Raw genomic sequence first — 25,257 nt, forward strand, 5'->3', positions numbered from 1 at the left:
TCCCAACTTATTTTCATGCTTTATTTCCATTCAGCTTACCATCAAGACGTAAGTAAAGGAAATTTCGAAATGCAAAATAGTCCTCCATAATGGTCATGAGTGATGTCATTTGACAGAAAAGAAGCACACGATGGTTAGTGGCTCGCAACTTAGGTAAAATACGATCAAGTAGTTCAAACTTCCCTGAGGCCCGATAAAGCTCAGCTCTGTTTAAGAGAAAAAACACAGTAAATGTCATGACAAGCCTGCTTTTAGAAGAGTTTTTAATCATGCATTCTAATTATGATTGTGTCATATCATGATAACGGATAGATTCCTTTACTCAAGGAAAAATAAGACTGATGATAGCACTTTTCTCTCTTTAAAACTGTTTATGATGTTGATTAAAATAAGAAAAAAACCACATGAATTGTTTCTATGCATTTATTTGTTGAGAAAGGTTTTTTTCCCCCAAATATAATAATTTTGTGGACTCTCAACCACATCAAATATCTTCTTTTATGAGCCCAGTATTTTGTTTCATTATTTCTCAAAACAAGCATTATTTCTGAAGTATATAAGCATTTTATCAGTTTAGATGCTCACCGACAGGATCTGCTTTTAATCAGCATCTACTGGAGCCACAAGTCATATTCATCAAGTATATGCTAGAATTGATTACTTTTCCACTCACTACTGTACATGTGAAAGCAAAAGAGTCCAGACTGGACTAGTTCATACACAGAAACAATGGGAAAAGTTTGACAGTGGACATACTCTTTGATTGTATACACTTATATCTGTCTTGAACTATCTTTAGTTGCTCTGATGATTACTACTCTTCTCTCTTCTGTGCTATCAGTATGTGTTGCAAAACAGACTGAGTACTGGGTAAGCCATAAATCAGAAAGAGAATAACCAAGGTGGATAAATCAGTATGACAATCATATGGTTTAGAAAATCAAATTGCACATAACTCTCCTCTAACCCTGAATCTGTAGCCTTAAAACATAATTCATCATTAGGAATTGCATATTTAGCCCACAAGATACAAGGTCTTCTGAGGTGCATTCATATATAAAGTGCTATGCAAAAGGCCAAACTATTTGAGAGACAAATGGTCTGGTATACTAGTAAAGAAAAAAAAGGCATTGCTGACGGGAGGGAGTCATGTAGAGGATACACACAACCTCCTCTATCCCTTGCTCAGAGTTAGGTGGAAACCATTTCTAGCCACTTGCACAAAAGTGCTGAGGACAAATTTAAATCTATTTAATTTTTCAAACTAAGCAATGGGAAGTTAATATAACCTTAATTTGGAATAAAGATGATAAATAAAAATGAAGAACAGAAGGGGAAGAGAGTGAGAGAAATGAAAAGCCCTACTGAAAACCCTAGAGAGTCTCCACAATAAATTTCAGATAGTATCTATATTGTTTAAAAAAAAAAAGGAAAGGAAGGAAGACATCAGTTTGTCTGCATGAAGATAGGATTTATTGTTATAGGGGTGGTGGAGTCTCCCTCGCTGGAGATATTCAAAACCCGTCTGGATGTGATCCTGGGCAATATGCTCTAGGTGACCCTGCTTGAGCAGGGAGGTTGGACTAGATGATCTCCAGAGGTCCCTTCCAACCTAAACGATTCTGTGATTCTGTGATTCTGTGATTCTGTGTTCAGTATATTGACATGAACTGTGATAATCATCTTTCCTTATTCTCCTGAGACAGACAGAGGAGCGTAAAAGCTTCATATAACACTTCTAATACCAGCATCTTTTGGTTCAGGGATAGGTCCTGTGCCTCTTTGTCCTCCTATAACAGGGCACAGAGGACAAAACAATCAGGATTCTCCTTCAGGTCCCTCCCAAACTGAAGTCCACACTGATGAGAAACTGCTGAGAAGATGAGATATATCACAGGGCTGTTGTGGTTGCCTGCTGGGATTTGCCCCGATAAGCAAATCATCTGGACACGAGTAGTCATCTGTTCTCTTAAATACTATGCCATTACACCATGTCACTCAGAACTTTTTAATAGTGGGGAAAATCCCTGGGTAGGGCATCCTGATACCAGCTAGATTTCACTGAGAATCTGAAATATCTTCTTTGGCAAGGGAAGGGGAGATTCCTAATGTATGAATCCTACAGATGGAGATCTGTAAACAGTCTTGAGCTTGGAGAGATGGAGTCAAGAGTCATTATAACTAATTCAGAATGATATATGCACTTGGATTCAGGATAGGAAAAATGCACTTCCTTTTTGTTCAGAATGAGAAAAATATCAGAACATTTTGTTAACCCTGAAATATCTTTTATAACTTCGAAATGAGGCCATTGTCATGTGCAGGCTCTAATGAGTGATCCTTAAAATGGACAGAGTAGATGGGGAATGAGGCAGTATCTTTTGTCCTGTGACTGGGTGGCACTGAGAACAGTCTGTCTCTGCCTTCTTTACTCCCCCTATCAGGTATTTAGACACATTGATAAGATCCCCCTTCAGTCTTCTCTTCTCCAGGCTGAACAGGCCCAGCTCCCTCAGCCTCTCCTCCTATGTCAGATGCTCCAGTCCCTTCATCATCTTAGTAGCCCTCTGCTGGACTCGCTCCAGGAGCTCAATGTCTCTCTTGTACTGGGGAGCCCAGAATTGGACACAGTACTCTAGATGTGGCCTCACCAGGGCTGAGTAGAGAGGGAGGATCACCTCCCTCGACCTGCTGGTAATGCTCTTCCTAATGCAGCCCAGGATGCTGTTGGCATTCTTTGCTACGAGGGCACGTTACTGGCCCGTGTTCAACTTGTTGTCTACCAGGACCCCCAGGTCCTTTTCTGCAAAGCTGATTTCCAGCTCCTATCTATACTGCATGGGGTTGGTTATTCCTCCCCAGGTGCAGGACTTGGCATTTTCCTTTGTTCAACTCCATGAGGTTCCTCTCCGCCCATCTCTCTAGCCTGTCAAGGTCCCTCTGAATGGCAGCACAGCCCTCTGGTGTATCAGCCACTCCTCCCAATTTTGTATCATCTGCAAACTTCCTGAGGGTGTACTCAGTCCCATCGTCCAGGTCATTAATAAAGATGTTAAACAGTATTGGCCCCAGTATAGAACCTGGGGGGACACCATTAGTGAATGGCCTCCAGCTGGTCTTCATACCTTTTTCTGCTGATATACCTGCAGAAGCCCTTCTTGTTGCCTTTCATGTCCCTCACCAGATTCAACTCCAGGTGGGCTTTGGCTTTCCTAACCCCATCCCTGCATGCTCAGACAGTGTCTCTATATTCCTCCTGGGTCACCTGTCCCTGCCTTCACCTCTTGTATGCTTCCTCTTTATGTTTGAGTTTAGTCAGGAGCTCCTTGTGCATCCATGCAGGCCTCCTGCCTCCTGTGCTTTCCACATTGGGAAGGACCATTCTTGAGCTTGGAGGAAGTCCCATTCCACCACTTCCTCACTTGACTGTGGGCAATCATCTCTCTTCCCTACTGTTCCTAGTTTAAAGCTTTCCTCACCAGGCTGGCCAGCCTGTTGGCAAAGATGTTAGGCAGTTGTAGACAAGCAATAAGGTTTCTCCAAGCCTTCTCTTCTCCAGGCTGAACAAATCCAGCTCCCTCAGCCTCTCCTCATAGGGCATGTGCTCCAGCCCCCTGACCATCTTGGTGGCCCGCTGGACTTGCTCCCGTATGTCAATATCAGATTGAGCAGCAATAGGGATAATGAAAAAGAGATTGAAAGGATCTTCTCTGAGACCCTGCAGAAACAAGAGCCCAAACCCCCAATCGCACAGAAGGAGGAGCAGCCAGAGTCTGTACTCATTGAGGTGGCAAATGGAGACTCTCATGATGGACAAGGCTGGAAGCTTATGACTTCTGGCAACAGGAGGAAGGCTCCTGCTCCACCTGCAGATCTGCATCTACAGAACAGATTCAGTGCCCTCATAGCAGGGGAGGGGCTGGGAGTTCTGTCCAACAAAGTGTCTGAGCCAGCTGAGCCTGAACCACACAACAGCATCAGGAGGAAGTGACGAGTAATAGTAGTGGGAGACTCCCTTATGCAGGGGACAGAAGCCCCCATCTGCCAACCTGACTTGCTGTCCAGGGAAGTTTGCTGCTTGCTGGGGGCTTGGATCTGGGACCGAGAGACTGCTGAGGCTTGTCTGGCCCTCAGACTATTACTCCCTGCTGCTCTTCCACGTGGGCACCAACGAGCGCAGCAAACAGAGGCAGCGAACAGACACAGCAGTTTGCACAGCAGTGTCTGGGCTCTGCTTGAGCCTTTTGTGGGCCTTGTTGGAAGTTGTGGAGGCTTTCTGGGGACCCCCAAGGAACTAGACGGTGCTTGCTGCTAGCAGAAAGGGAGAGCTAGCCAAGGACTACTGCAGGGGGCCTTGACTTAACTTCTCCTGGGAAGTTCTAGCTAGGTGTGGCTGCTGCTAACAAGCTCTCTGGGTTGCCCTGGTCAGAGGGAGTTGGGGCTTTTGTTTCAGGTGGCTCCTGATTGGGTGGGTCAAGCACCCTTGTGAGTCACTGCTAGGCAGAGGCCTATGTAAGAGCCAGGCCTAGAGCACAGCTCCCAAACAGAGGCAGTGAACAGATGCAGCAGTTCATACAGCAGTTTGTGCAGAAGGGTGCCAGAAGGCAAAGAAGGCACCTTCATTTTCTGTAGTGGTGTGTCCTTCTGCAGGCATGGTCATGACATACTGCAGAGCACATTCCCCAGTGGCTGCTGGAGGTGCTGCACCAGCTGTGTCTGAGGCTTCAACCCAGACAGACCCTCTGACAGCAGATGCAGCTCTACAGGTGTCAGGCTGCAGGGAGTGCCTAGGGCCTCTCTGTGAGGCCTGGGCTGACAGTCAGCTCTCCTGCAGAAGGTGTGCTGTGGTTGATTAATTGTATCGCCAGGTAAAGGAGTTACGGGAGGAGGTTAGTAGGCTGCGTAGCATCCAAGAGGATGAGCAAGAGATTGACAGGGTATTCTCAGAGACTGTGCAGCTCCAGGAGTCCCCTGCCCCCACTGCAGCGGAGTTGTCAGAGGGCTCTGTACCGTGTGTAACGGTACATCATAACACTGTAGAAGAAGGCTGGAGGTTGGTGACCTCTCGTAGAAGGAGAGAGGCTCTTGCTCCTCCTCAAGAGTTGCCTGTGAAGAACAAGTTTAGCGCCCTCCAAGCTGAGGAGGAGATCAGCATGGCTCCAAGGGAGGCAACTGGCCTGGCAGACCCTGTTCCATGCAGGAACCCCCGGAAGAAGCGGCGAGGGATTGTTGTGGGTGAGTCCCTGCTGCAGGGGACAGAGGCACCTATCTGCCGACCTGACCTCTTGTCCAGAGAGGTTTGCTGCCTGCCAGGGGCTCGAATAAGAGATGTCATGGAAAGACTGCCAAGGCTTGTCCATGCATCAGACTACTACCCTCTCCTGCTCTTCCATGTGGGCACTAATGACACGAAAGGCAAATTGGAAGCCATCAAACAGGACTTCAGAGCTCTGGGAATGATGGTCAGGGGTCTGGGAGCCCAGGTCGTTTTCTCCTCAATCTTGCCTGTGAGGGGAAAGGACGGGAGGAGGAGTAGACGAGTTTTCCAAGTTAACAGCTGGCTGCGCCACTGGTGTTGGCAACAGGGCTTTGGTTTCTATGACCATGGGACCCTGTTTGAAGATCGACAGCTGATGGGGAGAGATGGGACCCACCTTAACAAGCGGGGCACGCGTGTCTTTGCCAACAGATTGGCCAGCCTGGTAAGGAGGGCTTTAAACTAGGCAAGATGGGGGAAGGGGAGTGGTATAGTGGCAGGGGAGTCAGTAAAACACCGCTCAAGTCAGGATGCCTCCAGCGGGTGCAAGCAGCCAGGGGAGACAGCATGGGAAATGGCTATGGAGGATCCTCTTGCACCTCTCCTGGGAAGCTTACATGTTCGATTACATTACCTCTCTGAAATGCCTGTATACCAATGCACGCAGCATGGGGAATAAGCAGGAAGAGTTAGAGATCTGTGTGCGGTCGCAGGGCCATGATCTCATTGCGGTTACAGAGACATGGTGGGATAGTTCACATGACTGGAATGCTGTCATGGATGGCTACGTGCTTTTTAGGAAAGACAGGCCAGGAAGGGGAGGTGGTGGAGTTGCTCTTTATGTGAGGGAGCAACTAGAATGTGTGGAGCTCTGCCTAGGGGTGGATGAAGAGCAAGTTGAGAGCCTATGGGTAAGGATTAAAGGGCAGGCTAACATGGGTGACACTGTTGTGGGGGTTTACTACAGGCCACCTGACCAGGAAGAGGTCATCGATGAGGCCTTCTACAGACAGCTGGAAGTAGCCTCACAATCACAGACCCTAGTTCTCATGGGGGACTTGAACCACCCTGACATCTGCTGGGAAGACAGCACAGCTAGGCACAAACAGTCCAGGAGGTTCCTGCAGAGCACTGAGGATAATTTCTTGACCCAGGTGGTGGAGACGCCAACGAGGAGAGGTGCAATGCTAGACCTTGTACTAACGAACAAAGAAGGTCTAGTTGGAGAGGTGAAGGTTGGGGGCAGCCTTGGCTGCAGTGACCATGAGATGGTGGAGTTGAGGATCCTACGAGGAGGGAGCAGGGCAATGAGTAGGATCGCTACCCTGGACTTGAGGAGAGCTAACTTTGGCCTCTTCAGGGACCTACTTAGGGGAATCTCATGGGGTAGGGCCCTAGAAGGAAGAGGGGTCCAGGAGAGCTGGTTAATATTCAAGGATCACCTCCTCCAGGCTCAAGAACGGTGCATGCCTATGAGCAAGAAGTTGAGCAAAGTGGGCAGGAGACCTGCATGGATGAGCAAGGAGCTCCTGGCAAAACTCCAGCAGAAGAAGGAGGTGTACAGGAGGTGGAAAAGGGGACAGGCCTCTTGGGAGGAATATAGGGACGTTGTCAGAGTGTGCAGGGATGCGACAAGGAAGGCTAAGACCCATTTGGAATTAAATCTGGCAAGGGATGTCAAGGACAACAAGAAGGGCTTCTTCAAATACATCAGTAGCAAAAGGAAGACTAGGGAAAATGTTGGCCCGCTGCTGAATGGGGCGGGTGCCCTGGAAACGAAGGATATGGAGAAGTTATTGAATGCTGCCTTTGCTTCAGCCTTTACTGCTAAGGCCAGCCCTCAGGAATTCCAGACCCTGGGGACAAGAGAGGAAATCTGGAGAAAGGAAGACTCTCCCTTGGTGGAGGAGGATCAGGTTAGAGATCTTTTGTCCAAACTTGACATCCATAAATCCATGGGCCCCAACGGGATGCATCCACGAGTGCTGAGGGAGCTGGTGGATGTTATCGCTAGGCTACTCTAGCGATATGACTGGCGATATGACTGGCTGGGTAGATGAGGGGAGAGCAGTGGATGTTGTCTCCCTGGACTTCAGCAAGGCTTTTGACACTGTCTCCCATCCTCCTAGGTAAGCTCAGGAAGTGTGGGCTAGACGAGTGGACAGTGAGGTGGATTGAGAACTGGCTGGATGGCCGAGCTCAGAGGGTTGTGGTCAGTGGCGCAGAGTCTAGTTGGAGGCCTGTAGCTAGCGGTGTCCCCCAGGGGTCAGTCCTGGGTCCAGTCTTGTTCAATATATTCATCAATGACCTGGAGGAAGGGACAGAGTGCACTCTCAGCAAGTTTGCTGATGATACTAAACTGGGGGGAGTGGCTGACACACCAGAGGGCTGTGCTGCCATTCAGAGGGACCTGGACAGGCTGGAGAGATGGGCAGAGAGGAACCTCATGAAGTTCAACATTGGCAAGTGCAGGGTCCTGCACCTGGGGAGGAATAACCCCAGGCACCAGTACAGGCTGGGGGTTGACCTGACTGGAGTCCAGAAGATCCTAATTACCATTCAGCTAGAAAAGTAACTTTAAACTGCCATTTCATAGAGGAAACATCCCTTCAAGTGAGAAGCATTGCTTTAGACTGGGGGGACTATGGGGATAGCTTTAAGCTAGCTAGGCTTCTTTTAAAGCATGTTATTTCTATAGCTGATTAGATTTATCTTAGAAACTGCTTAGTTTTTGAGAACGTATAGCTTTTGGAAACAAGATGTGATATAGTAGTTTCATTGCAACATATATGAAGAAGATAAAGATTTACCCATTGATGACACCATTTGAGTAGCCCAAATGTTCAGCAAAGGACTCCTGCAGAATTATAAGCAATAAACAGATTATTAGACATAGTCTATACAGTGGCCAAAATTATGCATCCCTATATCAATAAATTATATGAATGGGGTTTTGGTCCCATTACACTCATACCCTTGGAATCTGCATAATGGCACAAATACCCTGTTTAATGTTTTCCTGCTACTGCAATTATTTAAAATGCATGGTTTGTAGGAATAATTTCCTTCAGTATGCTTTTTACCAGATTACAAATACAGTAGAACTTAATTAATTTGCACTGATTACTGGGAGACCCATTTGCAAATTACTGAATTTCATCAATTAACAAGCAAGTAAGTAAACAATAAAAACCACAGTGATAATACACCACAGGAGATACGTGTTCATTTATTTGTAAATTGTAGCTACATTTTAGTTATTTATGACAATATTTTATTGTTTATTAGTATATTTATGCTTTAGCTCAGTAATGAGAAATGCTATACAGTTAGTGAATCTTTGCTAAAATAAAAGGAGGACTATGGAGGGGGCAATTTTTGATAGATAAAATAAAAGATTAGCACTCTGCTAGTTAACAAGGTTCTACTATATGGCATTTTAAACTGATATCTCTATTTCACAATTTAGGTTTATTTTAAGCACAGGTAGTAGAAAGCTGGTCTGGAATATCTTAAACTCAAAAAGCCTATATTTTTTAAACATGGTGCCTCAAAAAATGCTGTAAAAATGAATTTAAGGTTACAGATAAAAATCTGATGACTGCTCCATTTCTTCACTTATACAGAGGAACAGAATGAGCGTGTTTCTCAAATGTGTTCTTTCCAGCACAAGTGATGTTGGCAGAGGTGTTCCCTCCCACACATTTAAGTTTCAATAGCAGTTTTTGACTCTTAGCCACCTGAATTAAAAAGTCCCCCAAAATTAAACATAATAGTCTTACCTCAATATGTTGAAACATATATGGGTGATTGCATATCTTTCTCAATTGCATGATTGTGTTCATAAGAGTTTTTGCCCCACCTTTTCCCTAAGGAAACAAACACAAATCAAATAATGAAACTCATTTACTAGCTTGTTAATGAAACACTTGAAACTCAATTTCAAAAGGAGACATAAAAATACTTCTACCCCAAAGCAGAACACCATTTCACCATGAAATAAAAATACCAGAAGCTGTGAAATAAGGTGCAGTTATCTTTCTGTTCAAATTCATCTATCATAAGGATGATTCAAAAAGAAAAAGAGATTGAAGACTTGCAAGTAACCTGGGAAGTGTACTACATCTCATATCTATCTATAGCAGTCACATTGGGAGGTAGTGCATATACTGTCCTACTTACTGCTGATTTCTTATTTATACTGCTTATTTATGAAGCCATGTAAATTGTGTTGTGTCTGAACCTTCCTAGTGAGGTATAATACCAGCCAAGTGCTTTTCACTTTTACAAAACCTTCTCTTGGCTGTTAACTGGATATATTTGATTCTCTTACCAGACCAAGTAAAACATATGGTTCTAGGCAGCTAAAATGCCACACTGCATGGATCATCTTGATATTTAACATAGCACAATCTCAAGTCCTACTGTATAGTGAATCCTCTTTAGAAGCAGGATTAATTTCAGACAGTAGTTAATTCAGACATAAAAAGCAAACTATTTGAAAAACAGTAAAACATTGTCAGGTGCTCTACTAAGCTGTGATGGTTACAATCTAATTAATGCTGGTGAATACATTTGGTAACATCATCTCATATTAAAATTGCCTAACACTTTTCACTTTAAGGTCTCATTTGATTTGCTGTAACTTTGTGAAACTGTTATCAGAGTTGGTACAATTTCCAAGCTCACTATGTGACTTAGGTAGAATTATTTAAAAATATCTCAATCAAAACAATTCAGACATTTCCAAGAGTGAGACTAGGGAAAAGTACATCATTTGATCATCTTATATTCTGGTAAATTAATTTCTGGAAAGTTCTCCCAATCATAAGTTTTGGAGCAGGGAATTGACATTTGATTGGGGGTAGTCCACATGTCAAAGCCTGTTGTTCCTTTGAAAGTCTATCCCAATTTGCTCCAAACTGCAGCTTGCATTTGTTTAAGAGATGTTTACTAGAGCTTTGCAGTTTAATGAATTCTCTCTAGTCTGAGCAGATTGCAGGCCAGAGCTGCAGAATGACAAATATGTTTTTTCCTAAAACTGTAGTTATTGAATCTTCAAAGCCAAGAGTTCTCAATGATCACCACCTCCTGCTGGCACCAAGAAGCATGGATAAGTGATCCTGATTAATTAGTTACAGAAAAGAAAAAAACTGGAGTGGGGAGTGGGTGGGAGGAGGGGGAAAAATTGGACCTATGAGTATGAGGAAGTTGAGATTGGGATGTTTTGGCCAAAGAGACTAGAAAGCTAGAGGACAGCAGAGGCAATTGGAACTGGTTAAGGCAAAGAGCTGGGCAGGGGAGCAAGGAAGGAAAAAGCAGAGAGAAGATTCTGAGCTAGTGAATAAGAAGAGAGACCAGATAAGGAGGCAAGCAGAAGTCTGGGATGCAAAATGAAACTGGGAGGAGTTACAACAAGGAACAGGATGAAAGATAGGCAATGCTGAGGTGGACATAAACCTGCTGAGGTGGATTGGGAACATGGAATGAGGGCATGGAGATGGCTGGCCTCTATTTAGTTGAGTAAGGTGACTGCACACAAATCTTGAGTCAGAGAAAGGGTAACAGGAATGGCTGTGCCAAGAAACTGGGCCTATTTAGGCATAGAGAACTGAACTAGCAGAAGATGTTGGGATGAGGAAGAAAATACACTGTGACATGGACCAGTCAAAGTGGTTATGACAAAAGGGGTCACAGTCAGGTGAGGAATAGGGGAAGATGAGCAGGAGAGACAACATCCATTCAAGTACCATCTCTCCAGAACTCAGAGCAAATTGAAGACTCCCCAGTCTCATTGCTCTTCTGTCACCAAATAAATATGTATTAAACCCTCAACCACATCAAATATTGCATTGTAAAAGGTAACTGCTATCAGTTATTCAGGTAACTCAAACCTCTGGCATAGGTCTGCATAGTGCTTCTAAACTTCCAATCATCTCAATGACCTACCTTGGATGTAAATGTGACAAATGACATTTTCTAAGGCTTAAAAAATGGGAGCTACAGAATTACATTAAAAATACAACAAAAACAAGTAAATCAATGTTGGCAAACTACTCAGAACCTATAGAAATGAATGTCATAGAAGATCCTATGAGGAAAGGACTAACTTTGTTTTTAGAGCAGGGTTTAAATAGTCAACAGAAAACAACACATTGGATCACACTAAGAGGTTAAAACAAAATAAAATATTGAACAACAAATATCATCCATTGTGACAATGAAATCTGCAGGAGGCAGGTGGAAAAACAGTATGTGATCATATTGTATCATGAAAACGCACATAATGGAGCCAAAGTAGGGGACTGGCATACATACAAGCTGCTACATGCCATCTGCTCTGTGGTAAGTGTCTACATGATCTTACTCTGAGGAATCCCATGGTAAATCCAACCTACCTCACATCTATTGCAATGTAAAAACTGTATTTACAGATAAGCTGATGCATGGTAACTTGTCTTCTCTACAATAACTTATCAGGTGCCAAAGTCCTAAGATATATATTCTAATATATGACTACATGACTTTGCATCTTATTTTTCTTTTAACATCTTTTTGCATGAACAGATGTTATTTGTATGTATGAACACAAGCATGCATACCCTAGCTGGCCAAAACAAGATTTGTGCTTAAGTAATGGCTCTGAGAGCCAGTGCTGCCACAATCCCAATTAGTCATGTTTTTTTTATTGGATTAAACTCAGTCAAGAGAAAAACTGATTTTTTTAAACATTGTTCTCAGAAATGCATCTTAACTATAGTGAATACAAGGCAATATTTTACCTTATGTATAGAGAGTACAAACTATTGTATTTTAAAACACAAACGTATCTAATTGAGATTTCTTTCCTCAGAGATATCTGTGGTAAGAATCTACTTATTAATTAAAAAAAAGTCATGTAGTAAACACATGATCATAATGTAATCAAAATGTTCATAATCATAATGTTCATAATCATAATGTTCCTTAAATGTTCTAGTTTCCCCCTTTGTACCTTCTTATCTTTCTCAGAACCATCTGTGAGAAGGATTCCCTTGGCTTGCATGTGGCGGTACAGGATCTTCTGAAGAGCTGACATGTCACATTTGATTACATATTCAACCTAGTGTAAAAATACAATTAACAAACACAGTGTAAAGTTTTATCAAGATATAATCATTTCAGTAAGATTTTAAATCCAGGTCCTTGCCCTCCTAAAAAACAAAACAAAAACTATACATTTTTGATCTTCATCCTAACAGTACCTTTAATTTAACCAAGCTGCAATCCACTTGCAAGCATAGCAATGAATATTTCAAAAGATAATCTGTGGGATTTATGGTTACTACAAGACACACAGTTTCTAAGGGCATGATTGTGGATTGGCATGCCTGAGCAACCTGATAGCCTTCTGCAATAAGATGACTAGCTGTGTGGACAATGGGAGAGCAGTGGATGTTGTTTACCTTGACTTTAGCAAGGGCTTTGGCACAGTCTCCCATAGTATCCTTATAGCCAAACTGGTGAGATATGGACTGGATAAGTTGACAATAAGATGGGTGGAAATTTGGCTGGACTGCCAGGCTCAAAGGGTTGTGCTCAGTAGTACAATGTCCAACTGGCAATCAGTTATCACTGGTGTCCCTTATGGGTCAATACTTTGGCCAATAGTGTTTAACGTCTTTATGAATGACCTGGATGATGGGACAGAATGCACTCTCAGCAAATTTGTGGGTGATCCTTGCCCTCTATTGAGCACTGGTGAGACCACATCTGGAGTACTGTGCCCAGCTTTGGTCTCCCCACTACAGGGCAGACATGGACATACTAGAGTGAGTCCAACAGAGGGCCACCAAGATGGTCAGAGGACTGGAGCACATGACATATGAGGAGAGGCTGAGGGAACTGGGCTTGTTCAGCCTTAAGAAGACTCAGGGGAGACCTTATTGCTTTCTTCAACTACTGAATGGGAGTGTATAGAAAAGGCTGACCCAGAATCTTCTTGGAAACATGTGGCACAAGGACAAGGGGCAACGGTCACAAGTTGGAACGTGGGAAATTTCGATTAGATATAAGGACAAATTTTCCCCATGAGGGTGGTCAAACACTAGAACAGGAACCCAGAGACGTTGTGAGATCTCCATCCTTGGAGATATTCAAAATTCAACTGGACAAGGCCTGAGTAACCTGCTCTGAGCAGGGGTGGGGTTTGCACTAGAGACCTCCAGGGGTCCCTTCCAACCTATATGATTCTATGACTAAGCATATCAATATGTTATTTTCATCTCAGAAGGATGAGCTCACAGGTAAGAGAAATGTGAATATCCATTCAATAGCATCTTTATCAGGGGCCTGTCAGACCAGATGGAACTGTCACTAACAGACTTGTGTCACAAAGTCTGACAGTCCAAGTCAGAGATGTTTTTTGTTTAAACAGGAGGATGGAAATAAAAAGAAATGTGCTCCATTAAGTAACAGTGCATATGCAATTTATAATTCCTTTTTCTCCCATGTCTCTTAATTGATCTATAAAATATAGTGGCTCTAATTGACAGAAAATTGAAATGTGATAAAAATTTCAGTAATGAGATTTTCCTGGTATAAAGTCAGACAAAATTTTCAGATCTATCTTTCAAGCTCAAATAATTGCTGCATAGGAGGCTATCGTGAATATGACATTTAGGGGAACAGGTCAAAATAGCAATAATCTTCATAAAGTTCTAATTTTTTAGATTTTTAATTAAAAGTATTCTCCTTAAATGCTATCACTGAGCATTTGTACAGACAAAGAATCAAATGCCCTCCCCCCCCCCAACCTGCCTTCAGTTTTGCTTTTTGGTTGTTACTGTGTTTTTTTGGGAAGGACAAAAGGGGAAGGGGACTCAGGATCACAAAGGAGGGCAGGGGTATGCGTAGGTTGAGTTGCCTGGAAATAAAAATAGTGGTCTTTGAAATCAGAGTTGAATTTTACATTCTGGGATGCACAGACTGGTTATAAGACACATGTACAAGTCAAACAAAACACTTCACACAACTCAAGAGTCCTGAAAAGTTAACTCACGGTCAAATTCTGCTAACTTTATGAATGTCACATAGTCCTTTAGGAGTTTTAGTGAAACAATTCAATGAGCAAAGTTTCTACTCAGTGCATGAAAGAGTGGCACAATCTGACCCTCAGGATATGGCTGGCTTTCATTAATGCCTTGAAACCAAATACTACGGAAACAAGCTACATGTCTTATATAAACCATGGGTGACTACATACAGAATTAAAGCTGTAGGATTGAGGATTAAGAATGAGAATGCAGAAACCAGGATTCCTCAGTGGCTAGTATTTCTTTGCAAAGAGTTAAAAACACACAAACCACAACAACAATAGACACTTAATAAGTCCTCTTTTATAGGATACATTTCAAAAGCAATGTTATATAATGCTCAAAAAAAGTATAAAAATCCTTCCTATTGCAAACCTTTTCTGGCAGCTGCGATTCAACTTCTTTTTTCAGTCTCCTCAGCAAGAAGGGTCGGAGCACTTTGTGGAGACGGCGGATGATCAGGATAGTCTCTTCCTCATTTAAGTCCACCTACAAAAATTTATAAAAGTCACAACAAGACAACTCAGTGCATTATGTAATGTCTTTGTGATTATGTGAAAGATTATTTCTCACTATAAATGTTTGCAGTAATTACTTGTATGTTACAACTAAATTTACTCAAAGTCCAGAAAAAGACACTTAAATGAAGACTTTTAAAGCTGTAATAAAGGTGGCTTTTAAGTATGTTAATTATTTGAGCATAAAGGAGAGTTCAAAGACTATTCCTACAGTATGGCCTCCATTTTGTTTCTATCCTAATGGAAACTTTAACTTTAAAGAAACCATCACAGTACCCTTTCTCCAGTCATGGCAAATGGAGCGTTGAACCATTGTTCAAAGGTGCTGCAGCTCTTGAAAATGGTAGGGAGGAGGAAGTTGAGAAGAGCCCAAAGTTCAGGCAATTTGTTCTGCAGTGGAGTCCCAGTCAACAGTATCCGCCTAGGGGCCACATAGTGAGTGTTCAAGACCTGAGTCAGCTTGCAGTGATGGTTCTTCATTCGATGGCCTTCATCTACTATCATGTATTTCCATCGAATCTGCAAGAAAAGCCGTTAAAGAAAATACAGATCAGAGATCATCAGAATTAGAGCCAAATTCCTCCCAGTAAGGTTTAAAATAGGAACATTTCAAAGCTGAAACATCAGTCATTATTGTTGAATGACTGGAAAGTCAAATCTGGCATTATCCAAGCATTAGTGGTCTCACAAACAACAATAGGAGAAACAAACACTTGGAAGGCTACATCTATAAATAAGCTTGCATCAGCAAACAGCCAATTCCTCCCACTTCTTGGGAGGAAATCAGGAGACTGGCACTATAAGGCTGTAAGGCCAGAATTTGTCTTACTGGGGAAGAAAAAGAGCACAAGAAATCCAAATGAAACTGTTAGAAAGAAGAAACTAGACAGGAGGCAAAGGCATTTTCAGATGAAATAACTGTATTCTCCCAGAAGACAGTAACCCTGAACTTTGCTTTGATTCAGCTAAACCCTTTCTTCTAACCCCAAAATGAAGCAACATAATTAAGGACATCTCAAGTCACTGCATCTTCTTAAATAAAACTTTAATATAGTCAGAGCAGATGTTGAAAGAAAACTGCCAGGGTCTTTATTACTTTCTGTGCTAAGACATGGGTAGCCAACCTATACTCCATAGGATGAGTTTGGTGGGCCACTCAGCACCTCAGTGATTCAGGGAGTTCTTTAGATTGATCCTTTCAGACACTTCATGTCAGCTGTTTAGGCTTTTATTGTTTTTATTGTTTTTTAAGCAGGTACTGCCTCAACCCCCTTTGTTACAGATGTCAAGCTTTCAGTGCCTCTTGCTTCTTTACACTCTTGCCGAGACCCTCAGTAATTGGCAAGAAATGGGCCAGATAAACAGTGGACAAGCATGTGTCACATAACCAAAAATATATTTATTTCCCCCCATCATAACTCTGTTCATAGTTATGTGTAACATCTGAGTCACGTGATGGGGTGTGCACGTGTCTACAGCAACATAACAAGGCTATGACATACTGATCATATGACCAGTAAGGCCTCAGTTTGTAGTCCTCAAGTGTTTTCATCAGATGCTACATAATCCCATTGCACAGGAAAGGTTGGGTGCCACATTGCTGTTCCCTGCTCTTATCTTTTAGCAAGGGTGGGCAAAAACTAGAGGGAAAGAAAAACTGTACAGACTAAAACTGTTTTCAACCATTCAGAAATATGCTAAGATGATGTACTGTCTTTGTTCCAGAGAGGACAAATGAGAGATCTAAATATATAATAGGATAAAAGGAAGACAATAAGATCACAAGGTTTCTCAGTATGGCAAAACCTGGCCAGGTTTGTGTGTATTTTATAAAATACTCTTACACTATCATACAGTTTTCAAATTAATTCATTACATCTGAGGCACCAATATCCACAGTTTGTGAGCTTTTAAAAACTGAGCCTTATGTAATAAAGTGTCTGAATATCAAATTCATGATATAGGTGGCCACTTGGGAAAAACACACCATGCAGCTGGAGAGGTTGTAATAATAGCAAGCTTCAGCTCTGAAACAGAACTAGAGAAGTAGGGTCAAGACAGCAGATTAGGATAAATGCTATCAAGGCAGTGGAAAGAAAAATCACACTTTTCTAGAGACAGGTAAGTCTACAGTACTGACAAAATTCCAGAGCAATAAAATTATTCTCTGAAACATATCCAGGAAAATCCTGGTGTTTTCAGGAAGGAGAAATGAGACTGAGAAGTCCAATCGTTAACAAGGGAATCAAAAAGTAGATGAAAGGGCTAATTTTTAGCAAGAAAAAACAACAAACCAGGACTATAAACCAAAAACAGGTGTTTTGTGCTAGGCATCAAATAAGATGATATCTTGAAGGGTTTGCTGTTAAGAGATGACAGACATTCATTATTACCTTAGCAAGAATATGTTTGTCCTTTATTATGTATTCATAAGTAGTTAAAAGAACATTAAATTTTCCACTTCGAAGCTGAGGAACAAGTGAGCGACGCATGGCAGGTGTCCCCTAAAAGAGAGACAAAGGATGAAGAAAACAGATATGCCTATCTTTCTATGTAATACAGTCATGAATTAGCAGAGGAAGAACAAATATATGACCTTGTAATCTTGCAAAATCATACACAATATATTGAGATATTCCGGACTCCTTCAAGAGTGGTTTCCTTAACTGGATGCTGGACTGTAAAGCTCTGTTTATATGGGAACGGAAGCATACAGCCGGCAGTCTAGTCTCCTTAGTAATTGCTTGGCTTTATAGGAACTGCAGTAGCCAAACAACAAAATATTCAGCTGTATACAAAGTGTGCAGTATTTATCATTTGTATTACTCTCAGCAAATCCTTGCAATATGATATTTAACAATTTTCTTCTACATTTCACTAACTGAAAGTAATTACAGTAATCTTCTTGGGATGATTAACTCTCACTGCTTAGTACATGATGTACATGACAAAACTTTACAAGCAAACACAGTTTACAAATGAATGTATGGGCTGAGGAAAAAACAGGGTTTATTCTTTCAGCTTTATGTTCATATAAAAAAAAAATCAAACCTTGTAAGATATTTTCACCACAGAAGGAGCCCATTTGTCAAATTCGTATGTCCAGTTGGATAAAGTCCTAAATAAGAGATTAATATGCAAAAATAATATATTTCATGATTTGTTCAAAAAAAATTTAAACTTCATAATTATGCCATCTGTTACCCAGTGAATGTTGGATTCTCAATACTTTTCTTGTACCCCCTATAATAAACAGTATATTAAAAAAGAAGCACATAATATATTCTATCAGAATATCTGTATCTTTATTTGAGAGGGGAGAAAATAGAAAAAAAGTGGGAAAAATGTGTCTTCCCCTTATATTAAGGGGCTTCTTTCAGACCAATTCAGCAAAGTATTTTAAGTATACCTTTGTATTTTGAGACATACTAAGGGGAAGGCATACCTACACAGAAAAAAATTGTGTCATTGTAAGTTGCTCATCTCTCATAAATTGAGCCTGCAACTTTTCAGATATATGAAGTCTACAGTAAAATACATCTGTATTCAGCTGTAATGATATGCTATTGCCACTATGCAGCTTCATTTTTGCACTGTATGGTTTCAGCTGTATGATCACAATGAACAGTCTTTAAAATGGGTAAAAGTGGATTGTCAGCATGATATGGCAACATAAAATATCGGTTTTGCTTGTGAGGTCATTGGATATGCCAGGGCAGTGCCAACCTGGTCCAATGGGTGTCGGGGGAAGGGAGGGAAGAGAGGGAAGAGAGGGTTTTAATATGGCTTAAGGTACTCAAGTTTCAGCTCCTCTCTTAGAAACTTAAAAGGTTGTTACTGAGTACTTTAAAAATATCTGAGCTTTTCCACTGTACCCTTCTGAAAACTCACTTCCCCTTACACTTTCCCTTTGTTTTTATAACTTTGTTTTAAATGATAGGTTTTCCCCAGCCATTTCCTTTCACACTAGAGCTCAGCATTGGTTTCCATAGAATTGGGAAAAGCTCTGGCATTTATGTTAGTCAGTGGCTACTGCAGCAGAGCCAGTTTATTAATAAAACACATCCCAGCCCTACCATGCACCTGTGTGTTCTGCATAATTGATAGCTTTCCCAACAAAAGGATGGTGGATGAATTCTCTACTTAAAAGGACAAGGAATTTCCAAACACAATTGTAAGACACATCATTTAGAGCCAAAGAAAGCCCTACAAAAGTTTTTCAGTGCCTGGCAGTATTCATTTAAACCAAAACCTTTCATGAAGACAAAAGCTACAGATTAAAACCTTTCCTGTAGAGAAAAGTAAAACATATTTCAAAAAAAATCACAATAAATAAAGCAATAGCACGGAAGGCCAGGGAAAAGGAGAAAGGAGAAACATGTCAAATAATCATACTCTGGCATTTTGTGACCAAGGTGTGAATACAATGGATTTTTCTACATATAGGGCAGCTACTTATATTGTATTTAGAAGAAAATCCAGTATCATTAGAGCACAATTACCTAATCCTTAATGTGGTGCCTTTTAAAGAACTAACAACAGATTGCAAATATCACATTTAAAGCTGAATGGGGAAAATTGCAGACATATAATATAAAAGAAGAAAAGTATCATTCCTCGCTTGTGGCTAACGTGAAGAGTAAGTAACAGTAAGTAGAACACACTACAGAGCATGCCGATAGAGTGAACAGTGAAATTAATGAAACCAAGTATTTTTATCAGCCATCTGGTCACCCTTCCAATGTTAGACAATCAGTTGGGAAGAAATAATCACAGGCTAAATTCAGAGTACGTGCTTAGTGTCATTCCAAGATGCACCTCATCTTGTCCTTATGTGAAAAACAAGTACATGTTGCTAATAAACCAGTCTGCAACACATAGAATAATAGCAAAATGAGTTTACTTACGAAAGGGGAACAATGATGAGATAGGGGCCATTTAGTCTTTTGTGCTCCATCAGATAAGTGATGAGTGCAATAGTCTGTATGGTTTTTCCTAGTCCCATTTCATCAGCTAAAATTCCATTCAAATTGTTATTATAGAGTGAAACCATCCATTCCAGGCCCTGGAGCTGAAATAAATAATCATTTCAATTATTTGAAATCCACATAGGTAGATAACACTAATATTAAAGAAGTGAGGTTCTCACTTCTCTAACTACTTAGATGCTGTGTTTCCTTTCACAGTACTATGTGCACATGGTTCTCAGTATGTCTTAGAAAAGGTGATATGACTTACATCTACACGAAAGTCATCACTGCTATTTAGGGCCAGTATGGCCCATGCTACAAAGTCAGATTTTATATATACTAAAGGTTTTTTGTATTGTAGGCAGACTAACACTGCCACCCATACTTAAGGTTGTTTAACATTTACCACTAAAAGATTCTGTTCTTTAATTTAGACACTATCAAATTTAAAACCTTTGGAGTAAAATTTCATGCCAGATATCTGTCTCAACTAAAACTTTCTCAAAGTCAAACCTATCAAGTCTCATGTAGTAGGCAGAAGATGCTCACATTTGGCTCTACTTCACACTCCCTGACTGTATCACTGGCATCTTGAACCTCTTGCAGTACACACCCATTTAGTGCTTGCTGTCCACAACAGCATGTGTCGGAACAGGCCCTGATCAACTATGCCTGGCATGTAGAATCCCAGAGCTGGGAAGAAGCCACAACACTGTAGTAAGGAATATCTACCTAGCAGGGCTAGCTAGAAGGCACACTCACTCTACCACATCCTAGCACGGTAACTACTTCCTTGTCACACAGCCTTCTATGCATGTACATATTGCATTACCCCATAAAAGTGCAATCTAGACACATTCCCACTTCTACAATCCAGATGTTTGATGAGTTTCATGCATGAGGAGAGAAGTAAATTGACAGATGTGAGAAAGTTCAGCTAAGAAGTATGGGGAAAACATTGCATGTCAAAAGTAACCTGTTGTACCCATGAAAGTTTATCCAAAATAATATGGTAAATTTATCAGCTTCCCACATATGCTGATTGATTTATATTTAGGTACTAAATTCTCTGAAGACTGTCTCTACTGAAGTGTCAAGCGGAACTTGTTCTGCAATTGTCTCCCACTTACAAGTGGCTGCAGAATTGATAATAAGGAAACTCTTTCCTATGTCATCAATCCTCCTCCACTGACATGTATCAACGTGGAGAAGGAAGAGGCAGCCTATCTGAAATCAAGAATGAAGAACATGTGAAAAAGGAGAAAAAGAGAAGGAAATCGGGGCAGGAAAAAATGGATAAGATCTAGAGGACAGAGAAGGGCATAAAAGTCAAAGGGAGAGTGATAGGACAAGAACCAAAACCAGGCCTCAACGCTCCTGGTGTAAAGCTCTCCGGAAAAGTGTGCACTTTATCTTTAACATTAACAATACATATATAAAACTAACATTGTATAGAACAATTTTACCAATTCAATCAGTAGAGATCCACACTGAGGTAACTAAAGGCCCAAATTTTAAAATTTTTAAATATTAAAAGAAGAAAAATATCATTAAAAAAACAAATTAAAATAATAAGCAAAAATCCAAATACTGGGTTGATGGGAAGGAAGGCAAAACCAAAACACTATTGGTGTGCAATGAAAAGAGATGGTTTCAGGTATATGTAGAAAGTTGATGTTATTATTTAAGCAGTACACATGACATTTTATCCAGGATAGAAGACTACATTCCCGTTGTCCATATGCTCATCAATTTCTAATGTAATAGGTATCTTTTGTTTCTGCACACATTTTCAAACAGTTTGTCATTTTAAGTACTGTAATGAAATGTCTAGCATAATGCAAGTTTTAAATATTTTAACATGCTTTACTCAATGAAAAGTATATTATACAGGAACCTGGCCATTATTATGCAACTGTCAGCTCTAGAGTAAGACTCTACTTCAGGGTATTATTTTGAATAAAAGGTTTTGGAACTTCTTAAGTTAACTCCAGCTAGATTTCTTACCTGATAATGTTTTAGTGTACCATTAATAAGAAGAGAAGACTGCTTCTCCACCCTCTCCGTGATTGCATGAGCAACAGTGTAGTATGATTGAGACCCTCTAGCATTATACTGCATACTGTATTCATCATCCACATCTTGTTTGGCTGTCCTGGAAAACAGAAAAAGAATAAAGGTAAATTCCCACAAATACATATATTTTTCAATACAGTTCACTTATTTATACAAGTGGTAAAGAGGCAGTTGAAATCCCCAACTGCGGGAAATGCATCCTTAGAGGAATACAAGTTATTTTTTAAGTAGTACACAAGTACTACCAAGTGGCCATATTTCTTCTCCTGCACATGCATGTCACAGGTGCTACTGCAACCAACCACTCATGGTGATCTAGAGCAAGCAAATTTTGAGGACAGGACAGGAGAAAGGAGAATCCAAAGCTCACTCAATGATTTGTTTAGCATCTTTCTCAGAAACTTCCTCGCTGTTAGGATCCAGAAGTATCTTCTCATCTGCTTCTAACCTGCTTGATTCTTCATCATCATCCTGGAGAAGATGGAAAAAGGACAGGAAGATGGTGCACTCTCCAGTGCTTCTCAGTCATAACTTTGGCTAACACTCACATATTTATTAACAGCTTTCACTGAACAACACTTTATACTGATAGGAACCCGAACCAAAAAGTTCAACTGCCAGCTATCTTGACACATTGCAACAAAAAAAAAAATTTGACATAGATTAACTAACAGAAAGTCATACTACTTTAAGAAAAAGTATTTTCCTTTTCAATGCTCTCATTTATAAAAATCTTACTCTGCCTGCTCTGCTCATGGAGCATATTATGCATATGTTTGTATCATATTCGAGATGCATGATACTATAAAATAGCTTAAAAATCTGTCAAGAGCTGCTGCATTCATGCTGTTTTAAGCTTTTGGTTTATTATTTTTTTTAAAACAGATTACATTTTTAATCTTTGTTTATAATTTCCCTTCTAGCTACAGTTGCAATAGACGACAAACGGTAAATTTTTCTGATTTTACTGGGGGGCTCTTCAACAATACTTGAACCCTTTGAGGAAAAGGGTATTGTGCAACAATTTAAATTCTTACCAATAGAGTAAAATATTGCTCTAAAATATTACATCTATCAAAGATGATATAGGCAGACAAATGAATGTACCCAACTATGTCTTATTACAATGGCCCTATTTCATCCCTCTTCTTCCTTAAAATATCTTTGCCACCTGTCCTTACTGAGGAATTACCAAGGAAAAAAGTCAAAATGACTCTGAAAGCTTACAAATGCTGACATGCAACTGTAAAAATTAAGATCTTTGCATGTGCATTGTAGAAAATGACCCTAATGAACTTTTGCAATTTACAGACTCAAAACACCACAAGGATGTGTGTCAGGACACCACAAGGTGTGTCAGGATCACACCACAATCAATAAAATTTGTCTTTTCTCATCCTGTCAATGGGTAATACTTCAATGTTAAGACTAGGAAAGCATTGCTTTCTGTAGAAAAGTATTATATAATGGATAAAAGAGGCATCCAGAGGATAAAAGATGTTAACTTTATTCAGCACAAAGCCACTGTATGTTCTTTCAAGAGGTGTATTTTAAAATAGGAACCTGCTTGTCTGCTCTGGGACATGATTATTAATAATCAGAGTAAAACACATTCTCCCTTCCCCTCAGCCAGATTATCAGGTAGGCATTTACAGCACATAAAACAGATAAATACTATGCAGTGAATAGCATCGTAAAAAGGATGTATTTTGCTGTTTGTATTATGTTTAAAACAATTAGACACTTTGTTACTGCATTTCTTTAAGTCTATAAAAAAAAAGAAAATTTCATACAGGAAAAGAATGTTTTTGCTCTACTGCACTGCTAGATGTGAAATTAAAAAAAAAAAAAGCACACCTACCTCCTCCTCATATTCAGAGCCACTTTCATCTTCACTGTCTGACCTAGGAGCAACTTCATAGCTGTACAGAAAAGACAAAAGAATATGAATTAGAAATACAAAGGGAGGAATGGAATAGGTTCAATACATTTCCTACTCAGCTTACAATTAATAAATTAAAAGGTAAATGGAATAGATAACAAAGACGGTTTCATCAAAAATAGCTATGCAACTGACACCCCCTCCCCCTCAAAAAAACAAAACCAAAATCAAATACAAAAAAACAAACTTCACTGGTTTCCTAGCTACTTACCCAGGGTTCATTTCCAGCCAGGCATCCAGCTGACTTGCTTTTGGTGCTTCTGGTCCAAGAAGAACTTTGCCTGTTTCAGTGTGAGTCACTTTGACTGGAAGGTCACTCATCTGACTGCTCTCATCTATGGGCTAAAAATTCAGATGAAATCTTATAATATAAGATAACTGGTCTTCCTGTGCTTGCCACAGGTAATGAAGAGTGTTAACAGCAACTGCAAAGTTATGACTCTGAACAAGCAGTGAAGTTAATGTGTTACTGAAGCCTCAGCTTCCCACACTGCTACCAAGCCAACACTAAGTCACAGTATTTCTGTGTGTAACATATCTCTACATGTAATATCCACAAATGCATCACAGTATTCCAAGTAAATGAATGAGAGTAGTGTGGAACAGAAGTAACTGTTGACCTCTGAAAGAAGAGAGAAAGTATATTATGCTTACAGTCCTTTCACTCTTGCTACTTATATTGATGGAGATCTATAAGGAAAAAACATTGAGCTTACAGCCTTTTTCTTTCTTTATGGATGGAGAAATAGAGCTGTAACATTTTAATTAACTTTTTAAGCAAAGAAGGCCTAATTAAAGATTCACTGTCCTGACTCCTTTCACTTACTCTGGTTCTCTAACAAAACAAAAAAGAACAGAATTATTTCTCTGATATTTCTTTGGCCTTCTCAATCCACATATTTTCTACTTTATAAACTATTTTGGCTAGAAATGTTCTTTTTAATAATAATAATCACAATAAAGAACCCTTTCCCAAGATATACAAACACAAAACTGGAAAAAAATGTGAATGGGTATAAAGATGATATACAGTGAGCATAAAACTTAGTCCTCTTTTCATAAATGATTGTTATAGCAATATATGTACATTTTCCTGGTGTAACTGTATCTACATTAAAGGATTTTGCTGTAGTTCTTTAACTATACTGGCAAAGATATTATTTTCATGTGTAGATAAGTCTAAGTAAAATAATAGGCAGAATTTTCAAGTTGTCTTTACACATAAATGAGTAATAAATGACATAACAGTATAGCTCTTAATGAGGCAGCATATACTCCCCTGCTTCTATTGCAAAAAAAAAAAAAAAGAGAGAGCTAAGTGTTCAAAGAACAACATGGGAAAACATTTCATTTTCAGTTGCTTCCAAGGGACAAAGTACCTTCAGTTACCTCGAGAAGCCATTGCGACAGTATATTTTAT

General features: G+C 40.3%; 1 protein-coding gene across 12 annotated transcripts in view; it reads right to left on the reverse strand.

Annotated features, from left to right (window-relative positions):
• Nucleotides 1–25,257, reverse strand: part of LOC104149846 (probable global transcription activator SNF2L2) — a 138,754-nt gene that overhangs the window by 54,200 nt on the left and 59,297 nt on the right. For all 12 annotated transcript variants that reach the window (XM_068924612.1, XM_068924621.1, XM_068924615.1 and 9 more), the window contains 13 exons: nucleotides 24,049–24,179; nucleotides 23,757–23,817; nucleotides 22,266–22,366; nucleotides 21,827–21,974; nucleotides 19,757–19,920; nucleotides 17,901–17,967; nucleotides 17,243–17,353; nucleotides 15,126–15,368; nucleotides 14,707–14,820; nucleotides 12,252–12,359; nucleotides 9,040–9,126; nucleotides 8,068–8,114; nucleotides 40–206 (listed from right to left, as the gene is read on the reverse strand). In XM_068924612.1, the coding sequence (XP_068780713.1) occupies nucleotides 40–206; nucleotides 8,068–8,114; nucleotides 9,040–9,126; nucleotides 12,252–12,359; nucleotides 14,707–14,820; nucleotides 15,126–15,368; nucleotides 17,243–17,353; nucleotides 17,901–17,967; nucleotides 19,757–19,920; nucleotides 21,827–21,974; nucleotides 22,266–22,366; nucleotides 23,757–23,817; nucleotides 24,049–24,179 (1,549 nt within the window). The remainder of the gene's footprint in view (nucleotides 1–39; nucleotides 207–8,067; nucleotides 8,115–9,039; nucleotides 9,127–12,251; nucleotides 12,360–14,706; nucleotides 14,821–15,125; nucleotides 15,369–17,242; nucleotides 17,354–17,900; nucleotides 17,968–19,756; nucleotides 19,921–21,826; nucleotides 21,975–22,265; nucleotides 22,367–23,756; nucleotides 23,818–24,048; nucleotides 24,180–25,257) is intronic.

Source organism: Struthio camelus, chromosome W (assembly GCF_040807025.1).
Source record: "Struthio camelus isolate bStrCam1 chromosome W, bStrCam1.hap1, whole genome shotgun sequence".
Lineage (NCBI taxonomy): Eukaryota > Metazoa > Chordata > Aves > Struthioniformes > Struthionidae > Struthio > Struthio camelus.